The sequence below is a fragment of the Camelus dromedarius genome, chromosome 7 (assembly GCF_036321535.1).
Source record: "Camelus dromedarius isolate mCamDro1 chromosome 7, mCamDro1.pat, whole genome shotgun sequence".
NCBI lineage: Eukaryota > Metazoa > Chordata > Mammalia > Artiodactyla > Camelidae > Camelus > Camelus dromedarius.
This window is the reverse complement of record NC_087442.1, coordinates 14552307-14575788: the sequence shown is the minus strand read 5'-3', so window position 1 is coordinate 14575788 and position 23482 is coordinate 14552307. Positions and strand designations below refer to the sequence as shown.

Genomic DNA, 23482 nt, shown 5'->3' with positions numbered 1-23482 from the left:
AGGACAATCAGGCTTTAAGGACTGTTTCTCGTTTTCTGGGGACAGGTTGTCTGGATGGAGTCTATGCAGTATAACATTAAACTGCAAGAGACCATATTATTAAGTGTCCTTTCTCTGACATAGCACAGCAGGTTACACTGTCACTATATCATTCGGTCCAATCTCTTTATTTTAACAATAGGGTAAAATTCTATTTTTCATAAAATTTGCCTTCCAAGATCTAGAAGAAATGTTCTGTATAAACATCAAATGATTATAGATGCTTCATTAGGAACTGAAATGTTCTGGGTTTTCACACATTCATAATTTCTCACTTGTTCACTAATTCATTCAACCTGCAGATACTGCTTGGAATGTACACCTTTCCACCTTCTGCACCACTGCTTTCCTACCAGCCCTCCCTGCAGTTCCTTACCTGCGGGTATCAGCTGACACACCTTTTCTCCATGAAGCCCTCTACCACTCCTAATATTGCATTAAATGCCCTGCCTGTTTGTTCCTTCACTTCATGTACAAACTCTTCTTCCTATAATTGGGAGGGCAGTTAATTAATTGCCTAAATTGAGATTATTCCTGACAAGTAGGGATAGATGATTACCTTACTGCTCATAATACTGGTCTAGCCAAGACTTGCCTCTCTCCACAACTAGACTTTGGAAACCCCTGAAGCTGTGGCCAGTGCCTTGTCCACCACTGTGTCCTTCCTTAGTGCCTGGCATGGAGCCTGGTGCCAGGCAGAGGCTTAAACGTTTGGCTGAATTAATGAATAAAGGTGCTCGGAGGTGCCAAACATGGCTGTAGGTACTGAGCACTATAATTTTTTAGAAGTATGGTCCTGGTGATTTGCGCTCCATATTAGTGGATATCATTATCATGGAAAATCTGCTTGTGTAGTTACTTACTATCTAATTAGAAGAACAGGAAGAAGAGGTTAGGACTTTTGAACTACGAAAGTCATTGGTCAAGGAGAAGATGACTGGGATGTTCACAGTCCTCCTGGTCATCTGGGAGCTAAATTGTCAGCTCTGCCTTCTCCTTCCCATCTACTAGCCATCAAGGTTGAGTGAATCTTCTCTTTCAATGTCTGTCCTATTTGTTGCTCCTACTTGTCCTATTTGACAAAGAAGCTTCCTAATAATAGGTCTCTGTCAGGAACATAATTAGCACAGAAGACTGTTACTAATTAAGAATAGATCTTATAACATTTAGATTTCCAGGTTTCAAGTTCATTGTATGTCCTGTGCCTTCCCAAGTATTTAAATATTGAGGTTCACGGTCTTTCACTTGGAACTATCCTTCCTCAATTTGTTCTCAAGATTCCTTTGTTTGTTTGTTTGTTTTTGCATAAGCTAAACTGGTAGCTGCACAATTGCTCACATACTTCTCAGGCTTTCCCAGCTCTGAGAGCTTGCTCTGCTAACTCTCCCTACCCAAAGCAGGATTTTATACCACACACCTCAATCTTATACATTCTTTAAAGCCCAGTGTGTGGCAAGGTCCTCTGAAAAGGCCACCTTTGACAGAAGGAATCATCCTGTCTCTGAACTCCTGTAACATTTACTTGGGTCTACACTTGGACTGTGTATTTGCTTTTCAAGTATATGCCTTGTCCACTTAAATCATTCTAAGTCTTTTGAGTGTAAGAACACTTACTATTTTTGATATCCCTCTAGCACATTCCCTATTTTACAGATTCAAGGAAGATTTAGTTAATTCATTTTTTGTTCCTCAGTCCTGTGATTCCAAGGAAACATGAATGATAATCCCCCTGTACCCCTAAAGAAGGTGCAGAGCATCCAGTGCAGTGATTAAGAGTGGGAGTTCTGGAGCTGAACCTCCTTGGCTCAAAATCCCAGCTCTGTCCGCCGCCTACTGGATCTTGAACAGGTTTTCTTTTTCTCAGTCCCTTGACTGTCACATATATAAGTCAGGATTAATAATAATTATCTCACAGGTTTGTTATGAGGTTTCATAAGTTAATACAAATAATGTGCTTAAAACAGTAGCTGGGGCACTATATGCAATGCCTAAAGTTTAGATATTATTATGTGTCCTAAGCTATTGGAGAAGGAGATATAAAAGGGCCCCTTGGCTCCTGCTTAGATTTGAAGTGTCAACTCACAGCCTCTGTCCTAGAACCAAGTGTTCCAGGCCTAGTCAGTTGCTGGTGAGACATCCTCCACAAGGCCTGGAGCAGGAAGGCTCACAGTGCCCAGTGGTCCTCTTAAAGAGTCCCCGCCACCTTCAGCAGACCTTGCAGGCCGTTCATTTTGAAAGGAACTCCATGAACATGAGCAGCCCAGCCTCAGCAGTAGGCTCTTCCCAGCATTACTGCTAATTGCACACACATTTAGGCAACAGAAGCCTTGTCTCATTTCCTCCTTTCCTGGCACTGTCATCTGGTGCGCTCAGAGCTGCACCCACGGAGGGTCCACAGACTCCGGGGTCCACGCCCCCACGCAGTGTGAGGACACTGAAGTGGTCTAACCTGTGCTGAAACGGCGGGGGCATGACACTCTGAAAGGGGGACAAGGAAGAGAAGGAGCCTTGTTCCTCAAATTTCTGACAAGAATCACTACAAGCAGAGTCAACCCTGGATGACTGTAGAGCTGACTAACTTGTAAGTCAGGCAGGCCTATAGCTGTTTATCATCTCCCCGTTCTCTCTAATCCTCTGCAGTTGACAGAGGTGAGAAAAAAGAGGTGCTGATACTAAAACAAGATACTTTTGCTCTTAATTAATATCCAAAGAAACTCCAGTTAAAGATTTCAGGAGTGGCTCTGGAATGCTGGGCTTTTTAAGTTGATAGCAAAAGGGGGCTGCAGAAGAGGAAACAAGAGGAGTGAGTGCCAGGTGCAGCTGAGACACGGCTGTAGCTTCCCCACTTATCGTCAGTGACCTACTGAGAGCTATGTTTAACAGTATATCGTGCTGTTTAATAGTGCCCCGTGTGGGTTAGTAGCATTGGTGTAAGATTTGGGGGCAGGGGGAGGAGGGTGGCCAGAGGAACAAAAACAATCAACAAAGACCACAAAAGTTTTCTCTTGAAAGGAAAAAAGTATGTAAAAAAAAAAAAAAAAGCAACTGTGATTTTTTGGAAAGTTAATTTGAGTCTTACTCATAAGGTAAAGAACAAGAGAAAGAAAAAGATGATGGAATTCCTTCAATATATATAAATGGGGGAACATTTGGATTTGGGGCCTACTTAGTTTGTATTTCCTGTTTACATATGTCTCTTGTGGATACTATGCATCTCCCCTAAGGAATTTGAAGGAATGCCATGAAATTGTCAGTGGAAAACTCACAATTGTTCCCTGAATATAAAATAAATCTTGGCTCTGTGTCCCTCCCAGGGTTTACTAAAATACCCACACTCCATCCCAGAGCTGACCTATACCAGAAAACAGCTGTTGAATCTTTATTGAGGGGATATGGGTACAAATTTCTCCATGAAATTTTCAGAAGATGATGATCATTGCCCTTCTTCTGCTCTGTACCAGTTGTCACCAGAACCCTGCGTATAATACTCACTTCAAACTACCCTGCATTGTGGTTATTTATCCATGCTTCATTTCCTTTGCTGGGCTTTAGGAATATGGAGGGCAGAGACTGTATCTTACATTACGTATGAGCTTTGGCAAGTCACCTAACTTCATTATGCTTTAGTTCTTGCCACCTGTCAAATAGAGATAAGAGAACTTACCGTGTAGGGCTGCTGTAAGAATGAAATGTTGGAATATCCATAAAGCATTTAGCACCATAAAGATTAGCAGTGATTATTACTATAACTCTTTTCCTTAAAAGTGCATGAGATAATTTTTTAATGAATGAATTAATAACTTTTTAAAAATCAGCATGGATCCTGGCCAATATATTTTTTCTCAGAGAAAGAAACATAAATGGAATATGGATTCAAAAGAGCTATGCTGTATGAGAAATGATCTGAAAAATAAAGGGACGAAAAATACATTGAGGGGACATATACATCAGTATTTGGGTGAAGGCCAGGGAATTCAAAAACAAAATTCCACAAATCCCCCAACGTGAAAAAGTGAATGTAGTCAGTCCTTCTAAATTTCAAGTTTGCTACTCAGTCCTTGCTCATCCCATAGGCTCTTCCACTGGATACCCCAGTTCTTGCTGATGCAATTGTATCATCAGTATTTCACTAGTATTAGATATGATACGTCTTTTGTCACATGCATCCTTTAATTTGCTTCCCACACAGAGGCATCCAAATCCCCTTTGCTGTTCCTTCCACCTCCCCATGGCCTCTCTCTCTCTCTGGACCTCATTTCCCATTAGTCTCCCTGACGCTGCCAACAGACCATTCCAAATCCTCCTCTGCCCCAGGACAAAAGCTGCACAGATGTGGGGAGAGCTGGCACTGGGAACTCTAACAGCACCGTCATCCTGTCCCAGCGGGATGGTGGTCGTTTCCCTCAGGGACCAGAGGCAGAAAAAGGGGGGTGGAAAAAAAAAGAAAAGACTGAAGGCAGAAAAAGAGGGAAGACAAAAATAAGCCATTGAAATCAGAAAGGAAATGCATGAGTGAGATTTCTATCAGGAAACTCGGTAGGGGGCGGAGGGGTGGGAGCTGGGAGAATAAAAACAAAAGAGCAAAATGTGCCGGGTGGTAAAAGACTGAAACCCCACAAAAGTCTCTGGAGGGGTAAGATGAGGGAGGAGGGAGTGGGTAAAAATATGGTTGAAAGGAGTTGAAAAGCAGGGACTGCTGAGGGGTGGGGGGAGATCTCAGCTGGAATCTCTCCTCATCCTTCTCTCTCCACCCTGTCCTGTGGAATTCTTAAGCTCTCTCCCTCCTCCGTTCTCTTTTCAACCCTCCCAGTGCCCAAATTCCACTGTTTCATAAAGGAAAGCAGCATGTTGTGTATTTGAGGGAAGACATCTCAAAGAAGATGCAGGGAGAGAAAAATTCAAGCCTCCTGTGGCTTTTCAGAACGTACCAGTACCACATGTCCTGTCCCATGCCCCATGGCCTGGGTTTCAAAGAGCCCTGAGAAGCGAAGTACATTGCTGAATGTGGTGTCTGGGAGAATGACTAATCTCTCACGACTCCTGTTCAGGGGGCAGGCGTCCTCCTGATTGTGGACCCCACTGCTCAGCATCACTAGCCAGTGATGAAGAGGGCAAAGCAGAGAGGGGAGAGGGGCTCCCTGGAGTAAGGATGTAGTAACCAAAGGAGTCTTCTCAGTCTTGTGCCTTAAAAGGGGCCCACTGATTTTTCAGACCCCTTGTCATTAAAGGCATCTGTACAGGTGGGTTTTTGCACAATTTTTTGGACTTACATAGTATGAAGCCACAAGAAAGACTTGAATATAAAAATTTTTTAAATTAGAAAACAAAACTTCAAGAGGTTTGTAGCAATTGAGATTGAGAGAGGTATCTCTTAATCTTTGGCACAGTGAAAAATTTGTATTCATTAATTTTTTTATTTACATGAATTTAAACTGATCAGATCTACCTACTGCAAATCTGATGCTAATTTATAAATACAATGCCATAGTCTTGTATACATCCCTGAATCCCAGTCTCATGGAGGTGTCTGGGAAAAGGCTAGTTTCCTTGTTAGATCAGGGGAATTTCAGAGTCATCATCATTATTATATTAGGAGAGACTATTTTGCTGAGCAGAGATCACATTAAAAGATAATTATAGAGTAGACAAAGGATCATGTTTTCCACGTATGTGTCCCTGACTACAAGAACACTATAATTTAAAGGGGTTTCTATAATTTAAAAAGATATGAATGGTTCTGCAAATTCCATGGAATTAGTTTCCAATTCCAAGTGCACAGGTTAATTATATCAGCAACTAAAGATTATTACAACAGATGACGGTAACAGTAGAAATGGATGAGCTAAAGTGCTTAGTTAGCTCTTAAGGAACATGAAGAATTAGGCTGATGATGTCAAGAGATTTTACATCCATGTTCCTGAATAACTAGAAATAATGAGATCAATGTTAAGAATGAAATTGACCATGCCTATCATGTTGATAAATACTAATTTTAATAAAAATCAACTGCCATTTAGTTTCCATTATTTGACTATAGTGTTAAAAGGTTAAAAACTGCCATCCATCAAATATGCAGGGATTCTTGGACTGTAGATAATAGTAGGATTTTATTTTCAAACAGAAGAGATGGATTTTGCTTCAGTCTTTCCCTCATGTATCTACTGACCAAATAAGAGATTCCGGTGAGGCAGACATGCCTCCAGTGATCACAGAAACTGTTTGCCTGTGAGTGAAATTGAGGTGATTACAAGAATCTCAAGTGTTTTCTCATTAGTATAAATACTAAACCAACTAATTTACAAAGCTAACCAAAAAAGTTAGAAAAATAAGCCTCCCCCCTACTCCAAAGTTACTAACAAATTCCTCGTGTCCTTCAGGAGAGCTATACTGTACGATTTGCTTTTTTTATTGCAAAAGACACCAGGCCTTGAAGAGAAACTAGTTTAGTATTGGAATGTCAGGCTTTAGTCAAAGCACTAGGAGATTAACGTGCCAGCTGGATTTCATGCCAGGCAGAGTATGTGTGTGTATACTGATCTACGGCTGGGGTTAGAAACTCTAAGCCCTGTGAGCTTGAGTTACTGGGGTTTTTAAAGGCCATCTTATTGAAGGCAGTGGAAAGAGAACTAGAGGAGGGAGTGAAAACCCATGGTGTTAGAGCAGTATATCTCATTCATGCCCCTGGGGAGACCCAGCTGAGAAGAGGGTTTTTGGTTTCGTTTTTAGCTTAAGTATATCCCCTATGTTGCATGGGACATACTTATGTTAAAAAAGAAAAAAAAATTATTGTCCTGTACTTTTATTTGCTAAATCTTGCAACCCTAGGTTAGGACTCAGAACTATAGGAAGATATTAAAGCAGAGCCCTAGGGAATTCCAAGTGAGTCAGTAGAGTAGTTCAGGATATGGAGAAGGAAGGCCATCCTTTTTAGTTGAAAAAGACAGTAAGGGAGTGTGGTAGATTAAATACGGCTGTAACGTATTTGCAAATCCTTCCATGAAGCAGTGGGGTCTGTTTCCCCACCCCTTGAGTTGGGGCCGGCTCTGTGACTCATTTTAGCTGCCAGAATGCCATAGAGATGATACAGACATCTCTAGCCTGGGCTCAGAATGTTTGGAAGCTTCTATTCTCCCCCACCTGAAACCCAGGGACCATCATGTGCTGAAAAAGCCTGAGGTGAAAGACCAGGCGTAGAGAAAGGCTCAGCTGTCCCAGGCCGCCCACCTGAGAGCCCCACCACGTGAGAGTTTGTCTTAAACACAGACTCGGTCAAAACAGCAGCTCCCTGCAGCCTCATGGGTGAGACCAGGTGAGACAGCAGCAGATCACTGAGAGGATCCTAGAACAAGAGGGGAATGCTTATTCTGGAGAGGTAGAGAGGGGAGGAGAGAGAATTCCTACGTTGTCTCACCCAAGTAGACAGCCTGTGTCTCACCTAACTCTGCAGAGGTATGTGGGTGCTGAGCAGCCTAAGGGATGCAAGCAAGCACTCAGTCTCATTGAGCAAAGGGCAAACGAGGAAGGAAGGATTGAGAATGATCAGGGCGACACCAGGAGTACTTTAACCCGAGCTAAAGGCAAATAAAGTGACAGCAAATGTCTAAAGCTCACATGAACTTTGTGCAGTGGAAATCCTGAGATCTTTCCTATTAAGGGAAAAATAACCATGGAAGCTTTGTGACCTTTATGTACTGTCTATGGGGCTGGGTTCTAACACTTGATTCTTCCTCTCAATAGCTTTTGGAAAAGTCCCTATGGGAAAGAAAAACACCTGTGATTCGTATGTGTGTGTGCGCGTGCTGTGCAGGTGTGTGTAGGAGGCAAGCAGAAATTATGCCACCATTACTTTTGAAAGTCTTGCCCAAAGAAGAATGCTTTAATTGCTAGTGGTAAGAAGGGTCAGGGGAATTGGAGATGGAGTATGCACACTCCAGACACAGCACCAAGAATACAGCCTACCTACCTAGGCTTCCCGGGACGGACAGGCTTGGATTATCCAACCCAGCCCACCAAGGGGAAAGAAATCCTCTGATGACCGTCATTCTCTTTTAACACCCTTTCCTTTTCCTAAACCATTCTTTCCACCATAATTTAGGCCAAGGGTTCAAGCAAACTCTTTATAATGAGAAGGTATTAAAGACAAAGCAAGGTGAGTCTAATGTGACTGACAGCCTAACACCTGCCTTACAAGGTCCTTATAAAGATTAATTGATAGGATATATTCAGTAATGTAAGCATCTGGCATATAACCTGTGCTTGAGAAGCAGTAGCTATGTTATCTATTTGTGCTTTACAATAGGACTTAAGACATCTACATACAATTGCTTTAAAATTAATGATGCATAGAATTATGTTTTTTTAGCCTGCAATTGCTTGAAAACAGCCTGTATTTTATTTGTGTGTGTGCTGATCTGTAACAGGTAGTTCCTGTGAAGCACTCCATAAATATTTGCTGAATGATTGAATGAATGAATGGAGTAAGACATGTTTGTTAAATTGAATAGAAAGAGGAGTAAAAAGGAACATGAATGTATACTGATAAGTTTACTATATACAGTCTAAATTTGCATACAAAGAGGGTAGGCTGCAGGTACAGTGCTAGGGCTCACAGAAAATCTTCCAGGATCTCTGAGTGCCTGTGTCCAGCAGCGCTAGAGACTGTTCCTATCCTTCTTCCTCAAAAACAGCCAAGCCAGGGAGGTTTTTCCCCCCTTTATTCCTGTACATGAGAAGCTGAAAGCATGGTCAAGACTTCATATTCCTCTCCTGTGTTATGCCTCTAAAGGGCTGTGAGAGATAGATGCTAAAGTATATGGTCTAACACCAAATGACAAACCCAGTTAGGAAGCCATATAGGAGGTGAACATGGTCTGCCAAAAAGGACATGAGAGTACCAGGTCTTTTCAAAGAGAATAAAGTGTGACTTGAGTTGGAAAGATGGATGAGATTCAAACAGAAAAGAAAAAAAAAGTGGGAAATTAGAAAGATGGAATAAAACAGGCTTATTTTACTTAGGTACCTGGTCCCAAACAGTTAGCTTCCCAAAACATAAAAGCACTTCCTAGAGCATTAAAGCTCATAATGCCAGGCCACAGTTGGTTTTATTCTTTTAAAATTATTCAGCCCCAGGAAATCCTGCAAAGGCCTTGATATGAAAATTACTTCCATTAATTCCTTGGTTAGGGTGACCCACCTTAACCAAGGTGGTCTTGTCAGGGGTCTGCAATCCTGGCTGCCTCAAATAAGCAAAGAGAGGCAGCTAAAGTTGGAGAGCATTTCTACTCTTCTGAAGACAGCCTTTATGAAAGTCAGCTTAGAAAATTTGGTCTATTTCGTGGGTAAGTGATCCTTGGTTTGTTGTGCCTACTCACCGTGGTCAAGGATATATTTCACAATCTCCCCATTGCCGGTTTTAGCTGCGTAGTGAAGGAGTGAACAGTGGTCTGGTCCCTGAATTAGTAGACTGCCTCCATTTTTATAGCTTTCTATTAGCTGAAAAAGAGACATAGGAAAAGAAGCTCAGACAGAGTCCGGAACAAGGAAAACAGCTAACTGGTGATAAAATAAAAGTAATGCAGCAAACCACAAATGACTGCAGCCTCAGAGGACACAAAGTCAGAGAGATGAAGTAACATCCCTGGGTTGTGTTATCACTCAAATAGACGGCCAGTGTCTCAGCTAACTCTGGAGAGGGTATGTGGGTACTCAACAGCCTAAGGAAATGGAAACATGCTAAATTACTTATTTCTTTTCTTTCTTTTTTTTTTTTTTTTTTTTTTTTTTTTTTTTTTTTGTCTTTTCTGGGCACTGGTCTCAGTCCCAAGGGAATAAAAGCTTTCCTATGTTGGCTCAGCATTCTCTGGAGTGAAAGAACAATTAAGCCTGTAGGCAGAAATGGCTTAAGGGTCTGGTAGATAAGCTCCTTTCCTGTCCTTTAGTTTTTCTTTCAGTCTGTAATGAATCGAGCTACTAAATATAGAAACTGCTTACCATTTTCCAGCATGAGATCACGGCACACACGCATACGGCAGACACAAGCACACACACGTATACCTCCCTCCTTCATCCAGCTCTGCAGCCCAGCCTTCATGCCTTCTGCTAATTGTCCAACACATACCCAACAAGGCTTGAGGTGATCCATGGGAGGAGAACCAAGAGGGTTCAGAGAATGTATTAGTAGAATCCTAAAATATCTCAAATATGAGAACAGACTGGGAAAAAAACCCCCCAGATTTTGCATCCTGAGATTTGGGTGATTAGAAGAGGACACAGTCTAAGTTTGTGAAATCCTGAACGTGATATAAAGTGTAAACGGATCTCTGTTCTCCAAACTGTAGTATATCGAGAACAGGAGGAATCTGGAGCCTCTAAAAGGTAGTTTTAGGACAAATAAGAATCAAATAACCCAGCAGGTAATAAGCAAAAGGAATGTGACTTCCACCAAGAAGTTAGATGACACAGCACTGTAAAAAATCAAACAACTCATGAGGTCAAAGAGTAAACTCATAGTTCATGCATGTGCTCAAATAAACCATAGAACTGCCACGTGCCAGATGCCAGGGAAACAAAGATGAAGATGCTGGCCTCTGAAAGCTCACTGTTCATAGGGGAGACAGATGTGTAAAGAATTGCACAGAGATGGAGAGGAACATGAGGAGGGAAGCACAGGGCACTAGGAGAGCATAAAGTAGGGGACGGAAAGAAGTCATGGAAGACTTTCCAGGAAATAGATCAAAAAGGAGTAGTTGACTGGAAGTAAGGAATATATGGGGTTTTCATGCTTAAACTGTGAAGCAAAGGAACAGGAAGAAATAGCTGATTGTTTTTCACAAAAACCTAAGAGAATCCTGCTCTGTTTAACTGTACTGTTGTATGATGACACTCCCATTCTTTATGAGCAGATCCACAAAGGATTCAGGCTCAACAAAGTAGCAGAGACCCAGTCCATCAGCTGCCTTGATTCTGCCTTTTTGTCTTATTTATAGACACTGTGAACATTCAGTCCGTGGGCATTTTATGCAGCGCGGTGTACAGCAGGTACATGACAGCCTTCACCCTGGGGTGGCTCCTGTGTCTTCTGTCCTCACTGGCGTGCTCACGTCCTGTCCCCCTCCCACTTCTCTCTCTCTCACACACACACAGTTTAACACTTAATATTTATTATACTTTCTACATGGGATAGAGAAATGAAAGAAGATAAAGAGTAAGAAAGAAAAGGGGAAGGAAAATACTTGGGAAGGATAAGAAACAAAAAAAATTTTACCTCTCTGTAAATAAGGTATGCTAAGTCATTTCTTAGCCATTTAGGAAGTAATTATACCAGATAATGTAATAAGACAGCTAACTGAATATAGCAATTTCCCACCACTCAAATAATTCTCTATTAAGTACAAAAAAAAAAGTATGGCAATATGCTGAGGGAAATCTGTTGCCTAGACTAAATGTATTAACAAAATAAAATGAAAAGGTTTCAAATGTACAATGTTTTGCAAAATTTTCTGGTTTAGAAGCTCTGCAGTGGCAGGGATCAAGCCCTAACTCGTGTCTCTTTCCCAAAGAGTCTAAGGTGAGGCCCTGCAGGGAGTACAGGACAGTATTGATTTAATCCACTGCTGGGAAATAGCATTGAACTTAGAAGCATACTGCTTAGAAAGCACTTTTCTCTTGTGGGTAACAGTGCCTAATACCACCATGGTCTGGGCGGTGGTACAGTCACCATCTCCAAGATTATGTGTCTGAAGATGGCAGTTTATCAAGATGTCGGCAACCTTCTCACCATTTGTTTTCTGCTAGTAACATCTTAAAAATGTAGCAGAGGTCTCTCAGTTCATTCAACAGATGTGCTTCAGAAGAAGTTGTATACAAGGGCAATGCGTCTCAGCTTTCTTTTAAGGCTTTTGGCTTCTCCATGTGCAGTGGTGCCACACTCCATGAGTGAGGCAGGGCCTCTGCCCTTAGGCAGCTGCTGCTATTACAGAGCAGGTCAGTGCCAGTGTGGGTTACACAGCGGTATGTGTGCAGTCATAAGTACTGATGCCTGAATAGCATGGGGCCAAATACAGCTTTTAGGGTGCTCATAGACCATATTATACTTATAACAAGTATTTGCATCCCCACTGCATTTAGCTATTAGAGAAACATAGATTAACACTATGTTAATAAAAGCTAACATTTTAGAGTCCCTTCTCTAATAGAACAGTCTTAAGAGCTTTTCATGAATATTACATTCAGTCCTCACAATAAAGCAAACAGAGGCAATACGATTCCATTTTACAGATGAAGAAACTGAGGCACAGAGAGAATTAACTAATTATACAAAGTCACACATACAGTGAATGATGGCAGAGCCAAGATTTGAACCCTGGCAGTCTGTTTCAGAATTTGCATTCACTCTAGAGGCAAAAATGACCACCTCCTTCCCTTTGAACTAAATTCACCATAAAACATAAGCGTAAATTAAAATATTCTAAGTGGATCAGGGTATCTTATTTTGATTAATTGTTATCCCCAAAGTACAAATCTAATAATGTTGGAAGATGTAGGCTCTGGCCTGGACAATGTATTGCTGGGTATTGTCCAGGTCATTCTTACAGATGCATTCATTTCAAGACCTATCTGAAAAGAAATCTTTAAACCTAAAATATCAGCTTCCAGAGAGCAGGAATTCTGGGCACTGAGCATGCTGCCTCCTGGGGACATGCATTCGTGGTAACTAGCCAAGGCCAACAGTGCAGTGCCTTTACACAGACCCTTTGCTGTTAGGAGATGCTGTGAAGACTCCTCTCACCCTCTTTGCTCCCTTCTCAAAAGAACATCCTTTCTCCTCCTCCTCAGCTAGCACAGGCAAGGGGATGAGAAATGATATACAGGATCACAAAAATTTGGTGAGAAATGTTGATTTAAAGTACTTAAAGAATCACCAAAAGTTCTGGTAGGAAGATATCTTACCTTCATAAGATCACCAGCTATTACTGCCTGCAAAATTGCTGTGAAAGACAAAAGAGAGATGTCCCATTAGTAGAAGACCCTCTCATTAATATACTACAAAGGGCTGGATCCATATTTTGGAGACATAGTCTACATTTGGGGAAGCAACCAGGGGAGGAGAAGCATGCCAAAGGTTGAATCTTGGAACAGACTAAGGCCTCCTCTTGAGCCTTTCCCTACCTGGGTACTCTTACATCATTCTAGCGCCTACCTGAGCCCCTCCTAGCCCTGGTACAGTAAGGAGAACATGAAATTTAGAGTCACAGAGATTGGATTCAAATCTTAGCCCTGATCCTTACAGGCTGTGGAACACTGGGCAAGTTATTTAACCCCTCTGAGCCTTAGTTTCCACATCTGTGAAAAACGGCGAGTCTAAATCATATAGCATTGTTGATTGTTGAAAGGATTAATCAAATCATATAAATGTTTTTAACTCATCTACTGATGCAGAGTAGGTGCCTAATCATGATTGTTTCTGCTCCTTTCTTTCCAGTTCCTTCCACGTTATCCTCTTGGGGTTCAAAAAAATCACTAGTAATTTTGTTTGTGTGTTTTATAATTATAAATACTTACTGCTATGGAAATGAAGAGGACTGTAGATAGCAAGGAAGAAACACATTTTAATTATGTTCTGAAGAAAATAACCATGTATTTATTAGCATATAATTCATTGGTGATTCTTACAGAAGGAACTCTTAATAATTGTAAGAATTTGTACCGTCACTGAACAAAAAGCCCTCAAAGCTTCTGTATTGAGCTCTTCCGAGCCCTGGGTGACCAGATGCAAAGGGCCATAGGCATCTTAAACTCATTCACTGGCCCTGGGCTGTGTGCCTTCTCCCTGACCAAAGCAGAAGCCTTGAAAACCTGTGGAAATGATGAGGGCTGCCTGAGTATGGGAAGAAGGAGAATGCAGGAGGTGTAGAGAAAAGACAGGAAAGAGAGGGAAGAACATTTCTTTTCCATAAGAAGCTGTCAGTGGCACACTCTTTCTGTCTCCCTTTGGCTCCCAGCACAGTGCTCTTTGTACATTGTCAGTGCACAACAATGAGATTTTGAACTGATTGAAAAGAAAACAGAGAAAAGGAGAAGGCAATGGAGCTAAAAATAACAGAAAGGGAATTAATAAAACCTTATGTCAGAAGAACCCATGAAATGTGTCTCACTCTTCCTATTATAGACGGGACACTGGGGTTCAGAGGAAAGTGACCGTCTTGGGGCACAGAGCCAACAGTGGCCCAGTCAGCACCATAATGCAGGTCCCGTGGCCAGTCCAAGCCTCTGTCCAGTGCCCTCTGTGAGCTTGCCGTGTAGAGCTATATACGAGGCTCTGTGAGGCCTATAGAAAACGGAATAAAATAGTTTTTCTGAAAAGTTATCAAACTTACAGTGTTGTGAAAAAGGCACTGGAATCTAATTCCTATCTCTAGACACATAAAAAGTCATTCAAACTTTTTGAACAACTTTTCTTATTTGTAGAATAAGATTAACAGCAGCCCTGCTCACTTCTCTGTAGTAAAAATGAACCCCCAAAAGTGCTTTTTTCATAAATAGATATGTTACATTAACAGAAGGGATAGTTTATAGAGTACTTTTGTGACTGCACATGAGAACATGAAAACAATCAGGGGTGCCCAAGATGGTGGAGAAAGAGCCTGGCAATGAGGGTAAATTGGTGTGTGAAGTCAAGCAGACATCTCTCTGTTCATACAGTACCCATCAGAGGAGAGGCACGGGGGATGGTTGGAGCTTAACCCCGAAGTGACAACTCTACATCAGAGGACAGGGAGGGAGAGGCAGGGTAGAGTATTAGCAATTGCAGATCTGGGAGAACAAATCAGTTTGGGCTTTTATACTACTGGATGTCCTTTTGACTGTGGTAGAACATCCATCTAAGGAAAGAAAGAAGGCAGCTAACCAAGAGCCTTGAAACTCACACACAGAAATTCACAGCAGTGTAGAACCTATGTTTTTAAGATCATATTGAAACATTTCCCAGAAATTCAAAAGAAAAAGAATAGAGAATAAAGGAGCAAGATAAAAAAGAATTCATTAATTTAGAACACCTGTGTGAAAAAATCTGATGCATGTAAGCAATACATCAAGACATTGAAAAAATTCCCCAGGACAAAGGCTATTGAGAAGGTAGTAAAAATGAATGAATGAATGAGAGGCTGGGGTAAACCTTATAGCTGTGGAATTCAAAGAAGGATTGTTGGAGGTGAAGTTTAAGCTAACTCTTCCACAAAAAATGGATTTAATTAGCAAAGAAGATTTGGAAAACCCTTACAGGATGAAGGGAGATGAACAAAGACTTGGAAGTTAAATCATGCTGTCTGAGGAGCCCTGGGAAGAGTTCTTCATGATCACATGTGAGGCTGCATCACCTCAGGCCATTACTGAGGAGTTCCACAGGGATCACGCCAGCGAGCATCTCTATGTCAAGAAAAGGCACTGTTCTTGAGTTTTATCCTGTGGATAATGAGAAGCTATGGGGGAGTTAAAAGTATATCAGCGGGTCGTGTAAATGTCCTTAAGCATGCCAGTTTGATTCTGCCCCTCCCCTCCCACGAACAGAGCGATGGCCTGCTCTCTGCTCATTTTCTCCAGATTGCCCACATTATAGCGGCTTCCCATGGCTGCCTCAGGCTCATTCACAACCATTTTTATTTACGTCTTTTGGTTTCCTACAGCCTCCTAATTTAAAGTCCCCATGAACAGGAAGAAGACCATATAAAAGAATCATAACCACAAATAATTTCCAATTGTACTAGAGATGGAAAACATGAATATTTTTAAGTCAAGCAATACACTCAAGGGTAGCTATTATGCAAACATTATTAGGTACAAGGCCTCCTTCTCTCTCCTGATTAATGCCCTTCCCTGTGAGCACTGCTGCTCAAGATTTCCTCTGCGTAAACAGAGCATGAATCCATTAGTATTCACCTTCAGATAGTAGCCTTCTGAAAGAGCAAGCTTAGAAACAACGAGTTGTTACGATTACAGTGTTATTCTTTATTTCTTCAGCTCTGAGCTTCCCTTCTTGCCTTTTCCAGAACTCCTTCATACTGAGTAAACAATGCTCCCAAATTCAAAAAAGCAAGGGAAGTCCAGTGGTCACTGGGACACAAGGGTTACTGAGGTGAATCCTAAGTTTCCTGGACAACTAAATCACATACACTTACACAGTCAGACAGGAAAGCAAGGGGGTAGAGAACTGAAAAGTTTGTCATTTTTAGAGTTTAGAATATGAACCATTAGTTCACAAGAAATTGTTTGTTCTTCCTTCAGTGCTATGCCTTCCAGTAAACTGCTGAACAGTAAACATCCTGAGATGGAAAGCTGGGATGGGAGAGTCAGGGCTATGAGGAAGGGATCACTGTCTTCCTTCTCACGGCCTCTCTTCCTTAGGCCTCCACTCCCGAGAGCCCAGACATCCTTGGACATCCACGCACAGAAGGGAAAAATGACGCCTACCACCTGGAATCAGGACTGGGGGAAAGCAGTCTGTGAGGCAACCGCTGGCCCACCTGCTGCTGCTGGGCCTGCCCCGTTGGAGGCTGTGGGGCTGCGGCTGCGCAGAGTGCCCCACCCTCTCCGGGAGCTGATGTTTTGGCAAGAAGTCCAGGTCAGGAACAGATATGTTGTAATTGAGCTTAGAGTCGGACTGCCTGGTTTAGCTCTTGTGAGCACCATTATTGGCAGTAACCTTGGGCAAGATAGTTTAACCAAGCTTCAGTTCTCTCGTTTAGGAGAGGCTCTGCCTTACAGGTAAGCTCAAGAGACAGCGAATCTGATCACTGTGGTCTTCTGTGTAGAACACCGTGGAATACTGATGTTTTTAACAATTACACAGAAATGCATCACATTTTCTCTCTGAAATGAGAAGGTTAGACTAAGGCCAATGACAGCCCTAGAATTTGGCATATGACTGCTTCTAAAAGGATAGTTTAAAGTTGTAAAATTTGCTTTGCAGACAAAAATGTTTATGAATAGATTATGAATAGAAAGTATACAGAACTTGGCAAAGCCACATATTTGTTTGTAAATCTCAATAAATCAACTAGTAACTATAGTGTATATAGTCACAACTATGAGCACTGATTCCATTTAAAATTTTTAATATTTCATGTTCAGTTATTTTTCAGTTTTTAAATGAGTATTCTGTTGCTGAACTGTTTGTCACTTGCTAATGATAGCAGTCATCGAAATCTTTTTTTTTCTTAGTTGTGGAAGGGAAAAATTAAAAGTAAATACAAAAACTGGTGGACAAAGAATGCCTTGAGGCCCAGGGGGTGGGGGAATCAGATGATTCACTGAGAATCATAAATACACATCTGGCTTTGCCAAGTTCTGCTTACATTTTATTCCTAAGTATTGACATCTGCAGGCAAGAGTCACAAAATAGAGCTAATGCTTTAAAAGTCATATTCTACATTGCAGAACTCTGTCTGGCCTTAGTCTAACCCTCTCATTTCATAGATGAGGAAAATGGGGCTTGGGAAGTAAACTGACTTTTCCAAGGTCACAGAGATAGTTAGCAGTCCATCTGAGACAGAAGGACTCTTGGCTCTTTTATTTTGATTATTTCTTTTATATTTTCTTTTATTGTTTCTCACCCCTAGGACAGGATTCCTTCCACCATGCTAGTTCTTTTACTTGGAACAAGGTGGGCAAAAATTAAAACAACCCCAAATTAAAGTTTCATAAATGCATCACATTGAAAATGAAGTCAAGTCAATATATGGCTTTTGGCTCCAACTCTCTTTATGCCAAGGAAGACACTCAATAGCAGGCACCTGCATGGCGAATGTTATGTTCACAAGTCCCCTGATCGTGACTGGTGTCTTCATACTTTTTCTTTATTACTTCTTGCTTAGCCACCAGATAGTCTGCACTGTCAGCTGCCTGAGCGTTTACTTCTCTGAGATATGTTTTTCTGCATAGCTTTTACTGTATTTTCCGTATCAGAAACATTCTGTCCAATTTTTCTGCTTTGTGAGCAGTCAGCCATGGCTCATGAGCAACGAACTCTGAAGGCTTAGCTCCCCAAAATGGAATTTAATATAATCGTCAAACATAGCAAAGGTAATCTAACACACATTTAATGTATGGGTAACTGTGACTTATGCTAACTAGGCATAAAGGAGAAAACAGCTCATAAAAATGACTCTAATTAATATTATTTTACATAGTCATCCTGAACAAACTCAAAATGAGGTGAGAGAAAGGAGGAATTAGTTATCTTTAAAGACCTCTGCATTTTAATCTAGGCCTAAAGGAAGTTTTGACAATAATAAGATATGTGCCAAGTTCTTGCTAATAATAGCTAAAAGACAGGATTCTTAATAATATATTAGAACAAATTTTCAAGATTATTCTTATAATGACACACGAATCTGTATCAGTTCCCTATTACTGCACAGCAAACAGTTCTGAAACATAATGGCTTAAAACACATAGTGGCTTGGAGTCAGTGGGTTGGTGCTGACTTTCAGTTGGTGTTGGAAAATGACCATGAACAGCAGCCTCTTGTTACCTGTGTCACCTGTAGGAGTGTATTTTGCATACAGTGTCATTGGCTTTATATCATGAGTCTCAGCAGATAAATAAAAAGGCTGAGAACTGCTTAGCTTGAAGGACCAGCTTTTTGGAACAGGAAGAGGAAAGGCTAGTAGAAGCCTATGCAGACAACAAACAGATGCTCGTTGACTTGAATTAGGAATTCTCTATAAGGTGAGCTCTCTTTAATCATCAGATGTGAGAAGAGACTGTCCTCTCCTCCTTTTCTTTTCCAGTTAGGCAAACACTGAGCTCTAGTCCTGTGTTCCCCACACTCTGCTTCCCAGCACCTCCTGCACTGCTGAAATATGGAGTGGAGGGCACAGAGCACACACCTCACATATCTCATCAGTGGCATCTAAACGCCATTATGAGCTACAGTGGTCTAATACTCAAATACCACCTGTGCCAGATCCCTCCTAGAGCGTGCAGCCAAGGATGGAAGACATAAATAGGTTGTGTTTCTCTCTAATGACAGAGTTAATCCTCAAATTCAATTAGTCCCTGCTAATTGAATGCGTGAATGTATATGGTTCTTTCCATCTGCTGCAGCAATCTTTTTGAAGCTACTGTTAACATGGAAGAGGTTTCCTGTTTGGAGAAAAAACAAACAGCCCCCATCCAGTGTTCCCTCCTGGCAGAAAACCTGCACCTTGCTGCCAAAGGACCAGGACGTGCTCCCTTCAAAAGCAGTCGGTTCCATTTCCCTTATACACCACTGGAATTAACTATAAACAGTGCAGGAACCAGATGTCGCTCCCAAACATCCCATTTGTTTATCTCTTGTTGTGAAGTTGATCTCTGGTTGTTTTACATATTTCAGTCCCATCTCTGCAGTTAAGTCACAAGCACAGGGACTTTGTTTTTAGTTTTTTTTCCTCTTTGTTTTATCCATAAGCAGCCTTTTAATGAAAGCTCTATAGTACAGAAAATAAGTGAAATGTTTACTAAATACTTGTTTGATTCTTCTGGTGATTCAGCTGGCTATCCTTTCAGTATTCCTCAAACTCTGGGTCCAGGATGACATTATTTAAGTAATGGAAGCAAGCTCGCTTTACTGGCCGCTGCTACACCTGGCAGTCAGTTTTGGAGTTGAAAATATTTTCATCTCTTTTTTGGGTGTATAATTGATACTTATCAGATGCAGTGAGATACCATTGTAAGTATCTCAGTAAACCAGAAATGTCTATATTATGGGTCAAATCAGAGCCTTATACTAAGGAATAACGCATGTCACCTCCTAGAACATCATTAGTAAGACTTGGATCAGTGCTAAAACAAATTTCCTAGGTTAATTAAGTTGCTTTGGGCATTAGGTTAGAGAAGACAAATTCATAGATTAAGGGGCCAGTTGGGTTCACACTCTTCCACAGTCACAATATGTTACTTTCTGCCAACTGTGAAAATATGTGCTAACTTAAGTCACTGAGGCACCAGAGAGGTTCTTAAAAATATCTTCTTGACAGTCTATACAACTCAAAATTGATGTGTTCTCTAGTGATGACAGATTAATATTACCATTTTTGGATGAAGTGGGTCAACACACTTTTTTATGGAGTACCATCTTCTAAAGTAATATCTAGTTATTCCCATAAAACTAGAAAAAGATAAATTTATTTTTAGCATCAATATTATAGAATCCTATCAATTATTTTTGTTAAATAAAAAGCTTTCATCTACAAGGATTTTTCCTATTTATAAAGGATTTTAATCTGATTACAACTAAATTCATGAACCCCAAAAAATTATACTACACAATACTTTCTCCTTCTTAACATCTGAATAAACTCATACATACTAAAATGCTTATTTAGCACATTGTAAACTGCTTTAGCAATGTAAGAGATTTTTAAAAAATTCTAGTATTCTCTAGAAGTCCTTCATCCTTAGAATGTTGAGAGAATTTAATTTAGATTGACAAACTGTTTATTTTTGCTTTCCTGGCATTTGGATGATAAAGTATAAGCCTGAGAGGGGAAGAACTAGTAAATAAGGTCCTTGTTTGCCTCACAGATGAGAGCAAGGTGCCAAGCAGAAGAGAAGCTGCTGCTGGCTGTAGGTCCTAATGACTTTTACAGAGAATCTCTGAGATAGCATCAGAGATTCAGCTTTATCCCTTCCCTCGATGTCAGGCCAGCATTCCTCCTGTGATGGGTCTCCTTGAATTCATCTGATGTATTTTAGCAGTGTCCTTTAGGACGTCTAAAAGGAACTTAGGTTGGAAAAGCATGCTCGTATTTCATTCAGTGATAGCAGCAAGCAGATCTGACATGGCCTGAAAGTGATGGATGGCTGTTGGTTTTAACCAAACATCAAGACTGCATGGGAAATGGTGTTTAAGGCCAGGAACCAAATACAAAGGAATGTGCTCTAGGGCTCACAAAGACGACAGGTTTATGGGTCGTCTGGTCATCAGGATGTCCGTTAAGTACCTTATCACTGCCTAGCAGCACGCTGACCACTCTGTTAGAAGACCTTTGTAACTAAGAAGAATGGGCTTAGCCAAAACACTCCTCACTGGAACAAAATTAAAGCCAAGGACTTAACAGAGCAAAGGTCATTTTCAGGGACACATACCAATAGAATGCACATATAGCAAAAGTGTACCAGTTTTTAAAAAGACTGAATTTCTACAGCCTGTCCTTGTAAGTGTAAAGACAGACAAGATAATTTGTAATTGCAATTAAATTATAATAAAACACTAATTTTGACTCGTCCTCATATCAGCATATGGCAGATATTAATTGGAAGCATAGAAAAATTAAGCATTTTATTTCAGCGAAATGAGAAAATAAGCTTTAACTTTCACTTCAATGCTATGCTAAGTTGACTAAGCAGCAGCATGCCTGAGAAGCAGGAATTGCAAAGTAAGTGAGGTTTGCGCAAAGGGTAAGACAGAGTAGAATAAGCTTCAGTATATGAGTTGAACTTAAAAACATTTATTAGCAGATTTTACTCTCTTGTTGCTGAGAAAAGAAATAAAATGAAAACTAAACCTTCATGCTTAGGGATTCATATACTCTAAAGAAAGGAAAGTACCTCTGAAGTAACACGTGTAACTTAAACATCTCCACGTTTGCTAAAGAAATAGAGTGATGTATGGAATGATTTTCTAGGGAATTTGTTAAGAAACTGTTCAAAAAGGGAAGATTTGCATTGGCAAGAAAGATGGGAGGAGAGTTTTCTATGGAGAAGATGGCCGGCACAAGGAAGAAAAAGTGATAAGCAGTTTCACTTGATAAAGAGAGATGGATGAAATGGGGGCAGGGAGAAATGAGTCAGGACGAGTAAAGAGAGGGTGCTTCCAAGACTCAGCAATGTGAGGCCAAAGACTTTTTTTTTAATGTCAATGAAAATCACTCAGCAACTCCATTTTCAGAATGTAACCTTGACAGTGACTATCACCCTCTTCCTCAAAGATAAAAGGAGCTTAAATATAAAGAAAAGAGAAAAAAATGAAAAGATCACTGGGAAATCAGTACCTGAAGAAGAATGTCTTTGGGTGGGCCGTGCTTTCTGAGACTGAGGAGAAGCCCGCAGAGTCATTGGGGAAGATATGAGGACCAGAGAGGCACTTGGTCAGAGAAACAGCACACAGCTGCAGAAACAGTGTGGTTTAAACGACTTTTTGCTATCTTGTTTGTAAAACCTACTCAGTTAATGACTGCCTTTCCTAGAGTGAAAGAGGGGCTGGAAACATCACCAGACTGAGCAAACTTGAGTAGATTTTAGCTGATTACAAATACCTTTTTCAGTAAGCCCTGGGGCTCTGCTTTGTCAGGAGAGAAGTTGGAATCTGCATAATTAAATAGTAATGTATTTTGTTACCTTGATAAAAAGAGCTACTAGTGTGAGAGCTACCAGTCTGAAAGCTGCCTGCAGCATTTACGCACTTGCATAGTTCCTATTCCAGCGTTTCAGAAGGTGGGTACTTGGTGAGGTGTGGGAATAACAGTGCTGTTTGTCCTCACAAGCAGAAGTAGCAGACTGGCACTCAGCTGCAGGGATCCATGCACAAGCGCCATAGAAAGCAGGGCACAGGTGTCTCCAAAACACCTCTCCAAAACGGAAGATGACATTTTTGGTTTTTCCTCATGTGTTTCAGTGTCCAGTATTCTTCCTAGCTCAGAGGACTGAGTCTAGAGAATAGAAGGGGCCTTAGATGTCAGCCAGCTCAGCCTGCGTAGTGAGGAAGCCAAGGCCTTAGGACAGTGCTCTGCCCAGATCACCCAACCTGCAAAGAGCAGAGCCAGGGAGGTACTTGGTCCTTCCCACAGACCAAGGCTCAAGTGACCACTGCCAGAATGACACAAGTCTTTCTCTGCACATTGGGCTAAATTCCCCTTTTGGTTATTTGACCTCGATAATTTCTCTTGCTCTCTGTTACATTTTTACTCTCCTGCTCTGTCCCTTTCTTTTGTAAATATTTGCAAGCAAACAGTGTGCTAGGTATAGAGCTAAATGCTTTCCCTACATTATCTAATTTAATCATCACCATAAATGGACTAGATACATAGTATTTATGTAGTAATATTATCATCCCCATTTGAAGGATGAAGAAACTGAGGCTTACTGAGTTGGTCATCTGGCTCAAGGCTGCATATAGCTAATGTGTAATAAAACCAAGCTGTCAGCCCAGCATGTGAAAGGCTGACCCGAGAGCCTCTTCTCCCTGGCAGGGTACCACACTGCCCCCCTTATTTGGCTGTACAGACTGTCAAGTAGTACTGGATGTCATTAGGTGAGAAAATGATGTCTTCTCTCCCCAACATTCCCTTCGACGCAGTTTTTCTTGTCTCCATACCCCATACTTTTCTGGCTCTGTGTAGGGAAGGTGCAGAAGACTGAGCTGCAGTGCTGGGGAGAGGAAATGCAGTAGTAACGAAGGACTCAT

The 23482-nt window shown here is 41.1% G+C and overlaps 1 protein-coding gene and 1 long non-coding RNA gene across 3 annotated transcripts in view; one reads left to right on the top strand and one right to left on the bottom strand.

The window, feature by feature from the left end:
* Positions 1-23482, bottom strand: part of DGKI (diacylglycerol kinase iota) — a 395126-nt gene that overhangs the window by 9023 nt on the left and 362621 nt on the right. For both annotated transcript variants that reach the window (XM_064487331.1, XM_031455444.2), the window contains 2 exons: positions 12988-13025; positions 9411-9531 (listed from right to left, as the gene is read on the bottom strand). In XM_064487331.1, the coding sequence (XP_064343401.1) occupies positions 9411-9531; positions 12988-13025 (159 nt within the window). The remainder of the gene's footprint in view (positions 1-9410; positions 9532-12987; positions 13026-23482) is intronic.
* LOC116154081 (uncharacterized) overlaps positions 1-23482 on the top strand; it is a 68785-nt gene that overhangs the window by 29285 nt on the left and 16018 nt on the right. The gene's annotated exons all lie outside the window — the stretch shown is intronic.